At 42.3% G+C, this 13,509-nt stretch overlaps 1 protein-coding gene across 1 annotated transcript in view; it reads left to right on the top strand.

Annotated features, from left to right (window-relative positions):
• Window positions 1–13,509, top strand: part of trappc9 (trafficking protein particle complex subunit 9) — a 339,169-nt gene that overhangs the window by 232,840 nt on the left and 92,820 nt on the right. The window contains exon 21 of the mRNA XM_034094424.1: window positions 10,504–10,594. Coding sequence (XP_033950315.1) covers window positions 10,504–10,594 — 91 coding nt within the window. The remainder of the gene's footprint in view (window positions 1–10,503; window positions 10,595–13,509) is intronic.

Genomic DNA, 13,509 nt, shown 5'->3' with positions numbered 1-13,509 from the left:
TGGTGGAGTGATATCAGAGAATCCAGCCTGAGCTGAGCATAGCTACAGAGTCGGTGTTTACAGATGGTAAAGCTTTACATTCTCTCCTGAAACAATAATGTCCAAACCTGGTCAAACAGAGTTATTCTGCCCTGGGTTAGCTGCATGTTGTCTGTTGACACACACATAGATAAGTTATCCATCTGAATCACACATCTGGAGGCCAGCAGGGAACTTTTCGCCTGCACCGACAGCTGGGGAAGCGTATGGCGGAGTATGTGCGGCTCTGACACTGTGAACGGATGTCTTAGTGTGCGCACAGTACGTTTGGGTTTGTAGTTGTGTCAATGTTTAGTTCAGTTTATTTGCTTTCAGTGTCGTGGACGGTCCCCATTGATCAACTGTCACAAAAAACGGTAAACGGTGCATTACGTTGCTAATTTCCAGCTGTTGTCCCGGGCCAGGTGATAATTGTGGAGGAAACGTCTGTGTAGCAATGCATCTGGAGTCACCGCCTCATGAAGGAGACACGGGACGAGCAGGAGTTCTGATGTCAAACACTGAGATTTAATACAAGTATCGGCCGGAGAAATTCACATCACAAGTCACGCAGTCAAAGGTTCTGACTGCACGGGTGGGTTGCCATGTCGAATCTGATCAGCCTCGCATCCTAATAGACCTTTTAACCAGCTTACAGGGAGTCAACCCCCACATTGGGGAAGGCATCCGTGTCCACCGGGAAGCACTGAATCATCTTTATCTGACTCTATGGCTCCTGTGACCGAGAGTTGACCGGTCATTAAACTGGAAAGGTCAGCCACAGTTGACCGTTCCCCTTCCTTAAAACAGATAACAGACTTCGGCTTGGTCGTAAAACGTCAACAGGCCGAAAGGTCAAATATCTTGGGAGTAAGGAGAATTATTCTTTGACACTTAGGAGTAAAGACAACATTAATCCCTCACAATAATAGACACCTTTTTACAATCACAACACATCAACAGCCTTAGTTATAAAGCCAGGATGAAAGACAAGTAGATACAGGCGAAAGGATCAAAGAGAACAATCAAATGCAAACACACGTTACTACATACTCATATAGCACGTCACGATCACACAACAGAAACGAGGGGTGACATCCATGATCTCAACATGAAACACAGGTCAATGTGGTGCAACATGTTCCCATAGGCCCTAGCTTGTGGGAAAGCTTTGTTGTCCAACTAATGTAATTTCTGACAGCACTGTCAGTATGCTGCTCTCTGTGGTCTGCTTTTCCTCAGGGAGGCAACTCGTATCCATTCCCTAATATATATATAAGTGTCTTCTGGCTTCTCAACACATGTGGTTAACACCCTATAGCGGTCTTAAAACCATCTCTTTCAATATTCAACATTGTTTTATGGTATGAGAAGAATCTTTTGAGAATGGCTTCAAAGAACTTTTCGTAGCCTTTCATTTTCGCTTTATTTCAACACTAGGCAAATTGAACAAATACAAATGGACATCTTTGTTTGAGACATAGTCCTTCGTGGCACAGAAGGACACACTCTTGTACAGCAAGACTGGAAATGGATGTCAGGAAGGACCGTTCTAACTTGTAAAGGGAGATACAGAAGAGTTAATTTCAGATGTGTCTGTGCAGTCAAGTACATGACTTTACATTCGGGATGCCAGCGATTATTCGATTATTCGTTAGAGTCTCCATCATCGAAAATTATTTTTAAAATTCGATTTTATTTATATATATTTTTATTATTTTTTATTTATTTTTTTCCTGGCTTAGTTTCAACCAAAATATAGACTAATGCTAATAATAGTAATAGTATTAATAATTGTAATTGGCCATTGGTCACACCACCAGTTTGTTTTACTGTAAACTTGCGATTTATTGGAGTGAGAACACAACAATTCGGCGCGCGTCGAATAATCGATTGTTATTCGCCAGGGCTGTCCGATTTTCGATTTTGATCATGGTCAGTTTCTGGCATCCCTACTTTACACTTTCTACCTTCATGTCATAGTCCTCATCAGCATTCTACGTCGTTTCAAGTCACTTACTTTGATTGCGAGCCCAAAGGCGAGTTTCCCCTATGTTGACGACGATAAGCTATTCAACTAAGGATAACCCCGTGATTTCTATCAGACTGAAGAGTTCTCTTTGACCGGTAGGTGACTTTAAAGACTCAAATAGTTTCTGGGGCATCTGAAAGTACTATCTCAGGAGTAAGAACCGTTTACATTGCAGAAAGTAAGGCCAAGAAACCAAAACTTTAACTTTAACTAGGTTCCTGCAGCTGGTTCCTGCATATAAAGTGAATGAGTTCAATAAAAGTTTCCAGGGAAAAGTTTCTGCTGTTGAAAAGTGCTACTAGTCATCCTGCATATCGTGCCTTGTATCGGCCCATTAGTGCTCATCAGTTAAGAGATTTAAGAACCGCCTGTCAGATTGTTGGTGAGCATGGTGTACAATTAATAATGAACCCAATCTGAGCTACTGAAGCAGCCATTATATTCGTCCCTGTTTACGAAGGCGTAATCGCCCCTTCATTATGTGTATTGTTTTATCTACAAGTAATTTGGCAGCGTGTGGGATGAGATGAAGAAAGTAAATGACATGCAATAGCAAATACTGTTGCCAAAATCTTGCCGAAACAGCCCATTAATTACAACACGTGTTATGAAAGCAAGTTGATGATTCAAGTGTCTCTCCAAGCATAAAGACACGATCCAGCATCTCGTTCATTATCAAATCCTGTAGCTGCTCAGTCAATAAAGTATGATGTCTTATGTATAAAAGTTTGACACTTGAAGACCTATGTTTAAGTACAAGTAATTTAGGAAATCTTAAGCAGCACTTAAGTCACATTCAGTTTGAATAACACCAACACTTTGTCTTGATGTTATCGAGTTAAGCGTTGATGCTAAATGTCACGAGACGTTTCTGTAGCACAGTGTAAATTCAGCTTCAGGGTGGATTTTCCCTTTTTACTATACATGAAAGAACTAGAGGAATACAATTTTGATTACAATGCGTGTCACACTCCAAAGCACTCGCTTGGCCCTGAGCAAAGTAACGGACTCTTTAATTTGTAATTTACGAGGTCCCGACAATATTATTCCTGTACTGTCGTTGCTGTTCATTTATATGTAGTCACTCATAGGGAAAGGCGTTTGCATATGCAGGTACAGTTCAGGCTATGGGAGAAATGAAAAAAAACGGGGGACTGCCTGTATTCTTATTGAGAAAGTCATTAATCATCCCTGGATGGGGGCGTGTGGTGCAGTGGGTTGTGCACATGGTTCAAACCCCACTGCAGTCAGTATGTCGTTGTGTCCCTGGGCAAGACACTTCACCCCAAATTGTCCACAGTATTGAGTATGTAAGTCGCTTTGGATAAAAGCGTCTAACATGTCATGTAATGTATATAATATAATAATACACTTTATTTGTATAGCACCTTTCATGCACAAAGCAGCCCAAAGTGCGTTACAGAAAACATACAATATTTAAATAATATTTAAATTAATACAGAACAAGATAAAACATATACAGTGATAATATGTTAAAATAAAACAATTTTAAAAAGACAGACACAAATACAGTAAAACATGGACAATGATACATGTGAGAATTGAAAGTTAACCCAAATTAAAAGCCATATTAAAAACGTTTCTCGTGAGTTTGCTGTTCTAAGATATCAAATCAAAGCAAGTTATATTTATAGAGCACATTTAGAAATGATTTTTGGTCGAGCCAAAGTGCTGTACACGTAATAAAACCACACTACAATAACATAAGAAAGAAAAGGCAATAATTTGCAACAGAAATATTATTTTTTTTAAACACAGGGAAATGTCAGGTGTCATACTTCATGTCAAGATATACTCTCCGGAAGTTCATTAGTGCCTCAATAGAGAACCGCAGTGACGCGTCCTAAAACTAGGAAGTAAACTCCTTCCGGTTCCTTCGACAGAAACCAAAGCAATGTCTCCATAGGATTTTGGAAATAGCTGGAAATAAGGTCTGTGGTTGAGACACATTGAAGAGACGGATCACGTTTTGTTCAGCCGGATAATCGCCACACGTCTATCCTACCTTTATCATTTTCGAATCATAAATCTAGTCGCCAGAAGCAAAATGCTAACGTTATGCTATAAAGGAGCTACAGCAGGGTCGCGTCTTCAACGTCACGCCGACTTCAGATCCATATTCAAACTACAGATTCTAAATGGAACAAGTTGAAGCGTTTGTCTGAACAGTCTGCAGGAGGCAGGGACTTGCTTTCAAGCAGAACAGGAACTAACTCAGAGGAGTGTTCACGTGTTCGGTGTAATGACGTACAACGGCCTGGACAACTTCTGTAGTCCTATTCAGCCACTTTAATGTCGTAGAACAAAACGTGATCCGTCTCTTCAATGTGTCTCAACCACAGACCTTATTTGGAGCTATCTTCCAAAACCCTATGGAGAGATCGCATTGCTTTTTATCGAAGGAACCGGACGTGGTAAAAATGCTAACTTACTTCCGGGTTTTAGGACGCGTCACTGCGGTTCTCTATAGCTCCCTTAAAGGTAGCGTCGGTAAGAATGGAGAAACCAGCTCGAGCTTCCTCACAGAGCCCCGCCTCCAACACACACGAACGCGCACATGACCAATGAGGGCACGAGATCAGTGTGTGCACAGGTGGAAGGCTGACAGGCAGGTAGGCCGTCCAGTTACTTTAGCCGGCTCAGATGATTGGTCGTGCTTTTTACAGCGCCACGGCTTCCACAGATAAAATATTTGTGTATATTTATTGTCAAAGCATTTCATTTATTCCATCGGGATGTTAAGAGCATTCCATGGAATATAACAAAAAGCATTTCTGAAGTGAATTACCTACCCCGCCTTTAACCAGCACTAACATCCACCTCAGAGTTAGCTATCATTGGGACTTCCTGTCAAACGGTCTAAGCCAGCGTCGTACACCCAGATGCAACTTTTTCTAAGATGTTACAGCCAGCCAGAAGCGACGGCATACAACACAACGAAAATAATACAAATCGCTTTTAAGGCATTGTGCTCGGCTGTACTCCGAAGGCGGCACTATTTGTGCCATTTCTCTAAATGTAGTACCAAGGGTCTTCCTAACTGTCAGACACAGCAGCTTTGGAGGCTATAGAGACGTTTTGAATCAATCTAAGCTATGACTTTACATTTTCTTTTGCTAGGGTTTTTTTAGATCTTATTTCTGGTATTTAATCAAAAACTCATTCAGGTAGCGATTGCCTTTCAGACAAGCGAACTGGAGGTGCTGAAATGCTGACTCATTCTGGGTTGTAGGACTCATTCCTGCACCCCTCTATATATATGCAAAGTGCTTTATTGCCACAGTAAGGCATGAAAGAACTGGCTGTGAAAAAAACATCACGGTTAGTTGCTTTGCCTGCTGCAAATGTGACCATTCCTGGATAAGTGCCACCTAATAAATAATTTAGTGTCTGTCTATATACTTTGATAGTATAAGGAATGCTTTCATGATGTAACCATAGTAAAGCCAGAGCTGTTTGTAGACTTGTTGTGCAGTGTAGATGAAAATGGACACATCTCCATAGTATGTAATACGGACGTTGCGAAGCTGACTTGTATGAGGGTCCGCTGAGGATTATAGCAGCTGCTCAGATGCTCTATCATTTTGTTAGTGTAATGCTACGTTCACACCGGACGCGATGCGATGTTTGGGGGCGGTGCGATTACATGTGAAGTCAATGCAGAGACGCGATCAGACGCGGATTCGCTCCGACGGCGCACATGAAGCGCTGGACGCGGCGCGAATCACGCGATTGAAGGGGGCCGCGTCAAACACGAGAGTTCAATTTTTTCAACTCTGGCGTCAAATTCACGTGACGCGTTCTCGCGGAAGCCAATCAGCGGTGAGGATCTCAGCCTGCCGTCACTGACGTTCAACCAGAAAACATCAGCCATTAGCTGTTAGCAGTTAGCACTCAGAGCTCACAGCTCCTCATATCTGTTCAGAAACTGCACAAAAGTTCATCAAGAACAAACCACAGACTGTCTGTGTCATGGAGAATACAGTCGCTGGTTTATTTATGTCTGTAGGCCGTTGTTGTGAGTGTGGAGTGAGCATATACAACGTTAGCTTAGCCTGGTCGACCCAATCTCCATTCAGAAAACGCATTTTAAAAGGTTTTTCGTGTGCAGACTCGTCAAAGCATTAATTCATGGTTTTTACTAACCGGTATCAGTATGTTGTTACGTCGGCATCATTTAGAAACGTGTATTACAATTTAATCACGGTCAAATATGTTCATTTTGTTGTAGTTGTAGCTCCCGAGCCAGCGCGTCTTGTTTGAATGATGCGAGTAAACACAGCTGGCAGTCGCGGTGAAACTCGAGCGGCTAGAGCGATGCGATAGGAGCGTTTAGAGCGAAGCGAATATTCGCATCGCGTCCGGTGTGAACGTAGCATAACATCCGGGCGGTATCGATGAAGACCGACTGCAGCTGCTTCCCTCACCCAACGGTTCCAGTAAATCCTCAAAGTAGAAACTATGCGCTTCAAGTGATCAAAGAAACAACACTGCCATTGTTCGCCATATTCCGAACCGTGGCCATCACAACTGGACCTTCTGTAGACACACACCCCCCCCCCCCCCCCCCCCCACACAATTCTGCAACATCTTCACCTGTTGCACTTGTCATTTCAATGTTAAAAACAATAAAACGGCATGAATTGCTTTGTCGCATTCATCTAGATCCTCTGTCTCGAGCCAGTTAACTAGCGGGCCTTCTAGAGCACCCTGGAACCGAGGGGAACTCTGAAAGAACACGCCCATTGGCTACAAATCAATATATGATTGGTTGATCAAACCGTCAGTCCAAACGTGCGCTCTCATTCAGTGCAACGGCCAGGGCCTTCGATCAAGGATGTAGAATACCTGGTTGAAGGATATTCTACCCAGAGACCCAGAACAAGATCTGATTGGTTGCTTTCTTTTCTAACACAAACCACTGAAATGCGAAGTGCATCGAGAAGGACAAACAAATCAACGTAACACTGTAATATTACAGATCAACAACACGGATACCATTCTCATTTAATATACATTTTATTTATATAATTAAATCGATTTTTTGTTTGTTTTATCTGAGTGTTCCAGGGTATTCTCTGAATACCTTGAAGGCCCTGACGGTTCGCCACTGGCATGACGTGCAATTCATTGTGAGTCAGACTTTGAGTTTGGAAAAGATCCATTCACTTCTCTGGACATCATGTTTTATCCGTAGATTCATTCTCTTCCTCTCTGCTTTCATGCAGACTGTACTCTTCTTCAAAGGTCAATAGACACAGGTGTGGTGCTCGAGGCCCTACTCATCTCACCCATTGTTCCGAATGTCAGCTCTGTAAATAATCGTCCGTGTTCTTATCATCACATATTATGTTGGTAATTGCCCCCTGACAGCCATGTTTATTTTGATGCAGCAATCATACATTGATAGCCACGCTTCAGAAAAATGCTCTACATGTACCTCTGACATCTTAATGAATCCATTACACAAACTATAATGGCACTTGGAGAATGCCAATGGTTGTTCACGTGCGCCCAGTTTCCGAACATAGACATTGTTATTCTGATTTTAGGGTGAACATATGATATAACCAATGCTCTTAAGAAGGTTTGTCAGCGGTCATGTGAATTTCTCAGTCAGGAGTTAAGTGTTACAGATTATTTTGATCCCCCGTATGTCAGGGGTGTCAAACTCAAGGCCCGGGGGCCAAATCCGGCCCGCGACTTCATTTTATGTGGCCCCACAAGAGCTTGCAAATAATCTAATATGTTTATTATACGGTTACATGCTACTTTACAGAAGCACGTTGCCCATAAACGACATGTCCCACAATGCATCTCAAATTAGATTTTTTCTCAGAATTTGACTTTTTTTGTCAAAATATGCCTTTTTTCTTAAAATGTGCCTTTTTCTAAAAAAACTACTTTTTTTTCAAAATGTGACATTCTTACTGAAGAGACTTGCAATTATTTGCCCTATACTTGCTTTCAGACGTAGTTAATTATGAAGTTATAATAATAATCCAATGCAGAGGCAATAATGTAATATAATACATTCTTTTATATATATATGTATTTTTGGTCTTAAAGTTACAACCGGCCCTTTGAGTGCAACCATAATACTGATGTGGCCCGTGATGAAATTGAGTTTGACACCCCTGCCGTATGTGATCCTGTGCTTCCCTATCGTAGTCTCGTTGTAGGCAGTATGCTTTTGGTAACGCCAGAATGGGCTTCAAATGCTGTGGGTTGCAAAAAGTTCAGTAACATATATCATGGGCCTCCAGAAACTGGACACTGAGAAGCAGTCCAACATGCATGTATTGCCTCAAATGACACAACGTTGTCAAAAGAGTTGATATGTAGGTGGTTGGGAATCCAGGGAGAAACAGGCCAATCGGGTGCAGCCAGTTTCTTTTCTGACCAATGCAGGTTATGAAAAATGTTTTAGTCCAAAAGTTTTTTTAAAACAAGACAAGTCACTATGTCAACGTCAGATTTGTTGGAGCTGTTTTTAATCCAAATCTAAATATGGTAGTAACTGTGATGGAAACTTCTGAAGCAATGGAGACTCGGAGAGACACGAGGAGAGCAGGAACTTTGAGGGCAAACACTGACGGTTTATGTGGAGCTTCGGCCGGAGAATTCACAAGACATGGTCTGAGCCACGAGTTGACACAGTGGTTGCCAAACCAATTCTGAAGATCTCTACCCCAGACCCATGTATTTAGCTGGTTTCTGAGAGAATAATCAACATGTGCATACCAAGATAAAACCACAACACCTCTATCAGCTGGTGCAGGGAGACAAAACACTGAGAGCACAGCAGCCCAACGTTGGAGGCCTGTGCTCAGTGAGGGCAGTACACACTGATAAACTGGATCAAAGGTGTGGGCCTTGAACTACGCTATATCTGGATAATGTTTCTCATGTTCAATCAATGTTTATTTATATAGCCCAATATCACAAATGTTACATTTGGCTCAGTGGACTTCACAGTTTGTACAAAATATCAGTATGACAATACGACACCCTCTGTCCTTAGACCCTCTGTCCTCAGACCCTCTGTCCTTAGACCCTCTATCCTTAGACCCTCTGTCCTTAGACCCTCTGTCCTCAGACCCTCTGTCCTTAGACCCTCTGTCCTTAGACCCTCTGTCCTTAGACCCTCTGTCCTCAGACCCTCTGTCCTTAGACCCTCTGTCCTCAGACCCTCTGTCCTTAGACCCTCTATCCTTAGGCCCTCTGTCCTCAGACCCTCTGTCCTTAGACCCTCACATCGTACAAGGAAAAACTTCCAGAGAAAACCCACAGTTTAAGGGAACATGGAGAAACCTCAGGGAGAGCAGCAGAGGAGGGATCCCTCTCCCATGACGGACAGACGTGCACTAGATGCCGTGTGGAAATCGAAAAGATAATACATTTACAGCATATAGACCGAATGTTAGGAAATGCATGTGTCTGTAATGAGAAGATGAATCCACGAGGATGTAGGGGTGGGAGATATTGAAAAATATATTATCACGATATTTTTCAAGCAGTATCACGATAGACGATATATATCACGATATGTTTTCATGTCGGTTATTATGGTTATTTTTCAAGTTACTTAACAGTACAAGCACCTACAAGGTAACAGAAACTAAAACTAAAAGGAGTGACAGACCAAAATAGCATTTCAAGCTGGTTTTATTTCTAAAATGAATCCCTGAATGAACAATTCAACATTTTGATATGGCTTCAAGGCACAGTTTCTCAGTATAAAAATGAACTTTCTGAGGTAGCACTAGCACGACAGTAAGGGGAATACTTACTTCCGGGTGTACAATTCTCCGTTATCCAATGGGAATGGACGCTCACATTGCCTTTAAGGGCAGCCGACACAAACGAATGCCGTGCTTCCGTGAGCGTCAAATCCCGCCGCAGATGGGAATACATTGCAATCAGTTGAAAGCTATTTGCGTCCCTTTTATGAAACTTTTTTTTATCACGATAGATACGATATCTCTGAAAAAGCATATCGTGGAGACCTAATATCGTCACGACGATATATATCGTCATATCGCCCACCCCTACGAGGATGTCAACAATCCTGTGGGAGCCATCAGGGAAGTAGTATGGTGAGAGTCAGGCAGGACCGCGGAGACGACTCGAAGTCCAGGATTCAAATCCAGAACTCAGGATAGAGGATCCAGGACACACGACCACAGCAACAGGATTAGCCTCGACTCAGGATCCCGGCATATATGTTGATAACTTGAAAACCCCCTTAACATTACCCAATCACTATGGCTCTTGAACAACAATGCTCATTTCTAACACAGCTTGACCCCAGAAATCTGATAACATGTCAAAGTCAGATGTGTTGTAGCTGTCGACATCTAAATATGGTAGTAACTACGGTATATTATGTCTCATGTTGATTACTTGAAATGCCCCTTAACGTTTCCCACCCGTCCCTGCGGCGCAGTGGAGAGGCCAGTGTGGAGGGAGTCCTCAACCAGCTGGTCCTGGAGCACCTGCAGCTGGCTCCTCTGCAGTGGGGTGAGTTTGTGTGTGTGCGTGTGTGTGTGTGTGTGTGATATGGAATATATGCGAGAACGTTTGAATTGAGTTCCTTGTGAATTAAGTGTCTACAGATGTTATTTCATATTCCATGAACAAAAATCGATTAGATCGCCCATTATGTGTTTCCATATGTTCATCTGCCTATCACAGTTATCTGAGGGGCTCCATGGCCATCTCCTTACCTGTCAGCGAGCACATAAACCTCCAGATCTGGTCTCAAGCCATGTTTTTATTTGCATGCTTAATGGGCTACAGGCTATTTTGGAGGAGCGTAGACAGCAGCTTGGGACATGTGCGAATCACCGAGGACGCTCCGGATTTAAAGGAGCGTTGTTCGGTCGCACCATCTGTGATCACCCCCTGAAATCACTCTTGATTTACTTGTTTGTTTTCTGAGATTCCTGGTCCCTCTTTGGGCACTGCCAGCATTTTGATTAGTCAGCTGGGGCTGTCCTGCTTCTCGAGCGACACAACAGATCAAGCGATGAAACATAAGGATCTGTTGAGACAGGAATGCAGGAGGGGGGTCTTTGATACTTTGACATTTGAATTGCAGCGAGAAAACATTCCCAAGAGAAACGCTGTCGTGAAGATACTCGAGATAACACCTTTCTTTTGCCTGTTTTTTACTAAAGATGGCCTTGTGACTTTACTATGTAAAACTCGCACTTCTATTGGCTAGCGCTCCAACACATTCTACGTGATAGGCTAAGGGGCGGGACATCTCTAAGAGGTTGACCGATCACAACAGAGCCGGCCAGCTAACCAATCAGAGCAGACTGGGCTCTGGTTTCAGACAGAGGGTGAAAAGAGGTGCTGCAGCACAGACGGTATGAGAGAAATAAAGAGCTTTTTGAACATTAAAGCATGGAGACATGTAGAGACACTACATACTGATATACACCTGAACATCAGCAGGAGAGGACTCTTTAAAGTAGAGACACTACATACTGATATACACCTGAACATCAGCAGGAGAGGACTCTTTAAAGTAGAGACACTACATACTGATATACACCTGAACATCAGCAGGAGAGGACTCTTTAAAGTAGAGACACTACATACTGATATACACCTGAACATCAGCAGGAGAGGACTCTTTAAAGTAGAGACACTACATACTGATATACACCTGAACATCAGCAGGAGAGGACTCTTTAAAGTAGAGACACTACATACTGATATACACCTGAACATCAGCAGGAGAGGACTCTTTAAAGTAGAGACACTACATACTGATATACACCTGAACATCAGCAGGAGAGGACTCTTTAAAGTAGAGACACTACACACTGATACACACCTGAACATCAGCAGGAGAGGACTCTTTAAAGTAGAGACACTACATACTGATATACACCTGAACATCAGCAGGAGAGGACTCTTTAAAGTAGAGACACTACATACTGATTTACACCTGAACATCAGCAGGAGAGGACTCTTTAAAGTAGAGACACTACATACTGATATACACCTGAACATCAGCAGAAGAGGACTCTTTAAAGTAGAGACACTACATACTGATATACACCTGAACATCAGCAGGAGAGGACTCTTTAAAGTAGAGACACTACATACTGATATACACCTGAACATCAGCAGGAGAGGACTCTTTAAAGTAGAGACACTACATACTGATATACACCTGAACATCAGCAGGAGAGGACTCTTTAAAGTAGAGACACCACATACTGATATACACCTGAACATCAGCAGGAGAGGACTCTTTAAAGTAGAGACACTACATACTGATATACACCTGAACATCAGCAGGAGAGGACTCTTTAAAGTAGAGACACTACATACTGATATACACCTGAACATCAGCAGGAGAGGACTCTTTAAAGTAGAGACACTACATACTGATATACACCTGAACATCAGCAGGAGATGACTCTTTAAAGTAGAGACACTACATACTGATATACACCTGAACATCAGCAGGAGAGGACTCTTTAAAGTAGAGACACTACATACTGATATACACCTGAACATCAGCAGGAGAGGACTCTTTAAAGTAGAGACACTACATACTGATATACACCTGAACATCAGGAGAAGAGGACTCTTTAAAGTAGAGACACTACATACTGATATACACCTGAACATCAGCAGGAGAGGACTCTTTAAAGTAGAGACACTACATACTGATATACAGCTGGAAATGAACATGACATGGCCTCTTTAAGGGCGTAACCTCAGTGCAGTGGTTCTTCACGTCGTCATTTCTGTAAAACCACTTCTGCGGCTCAGCGCAGGCCTTCCTGATTATGAGCCAGATAATTTGCCTCAGCCCATTAGGATGCTGTTATCAGAGTTGCCAAGACTATCGACGTCTAAAATCGTTAGTCCAATGGATGCTCTTAATAGCACTGTATCTCTGTAAGACGGACACTTACACTGTAGATGGAAATAACTTGCTCGTTAAAACATTTGATTGTAGTTTCATTTAATTGCTTTTTAGGATTTTTCTCCAGAGCTTTGTGTTCATTTGTTTTTTCCATTTTCAGCCAAAGATTACGACTGTACCGAGACTTTTATTGTGCTTCAATAACCTAAATGCTAGAAAACAATGCTGTTTAAATGTTGATTATTCAGTTAACGGTTTTCCCTACCTCTCGCTGCTTGGACAGTTTTCTATGTTTCCTAACCGTATGACTATTATAACCCCCACCATCCTCTTTTCATGCACTTAAACATTTATTACTTTGAAGTCTTCCAGGATTTTTTAGAACTGTTTAATTAACCTCTTCAATTTAAAATATATTCAACGCCCAAACCCTTTTGCTGAGCAGCCTGTAGCGAGTACAACTCTAACACAGAAAAGACCCGTCTGTGCTGCCCCAGAACGTCTCGTTGGAAATTTCTCTTTTTCATTTTTTTCTTTCTCC

Source organism: Pseudochaenichthys georgianus, chromosome 11 (genome assembly GCF_902827115.2).
Source record: "Pseudochaenichthys georgianus chromosome 11, fPseGeo1.2, whole genome shotgun sequence".
Taxonomy (NCBI): domain Eukaryota; kingdom Metazoa; phylum Chordata; class Actinopteri; order Perciformes; family Channichthyidae; genus Pseudochaenichthys; species Pseudochaenichthys georgianus.
This window is presented reverse-complemented; position numbering and strand designations above follow the sequence as displayed.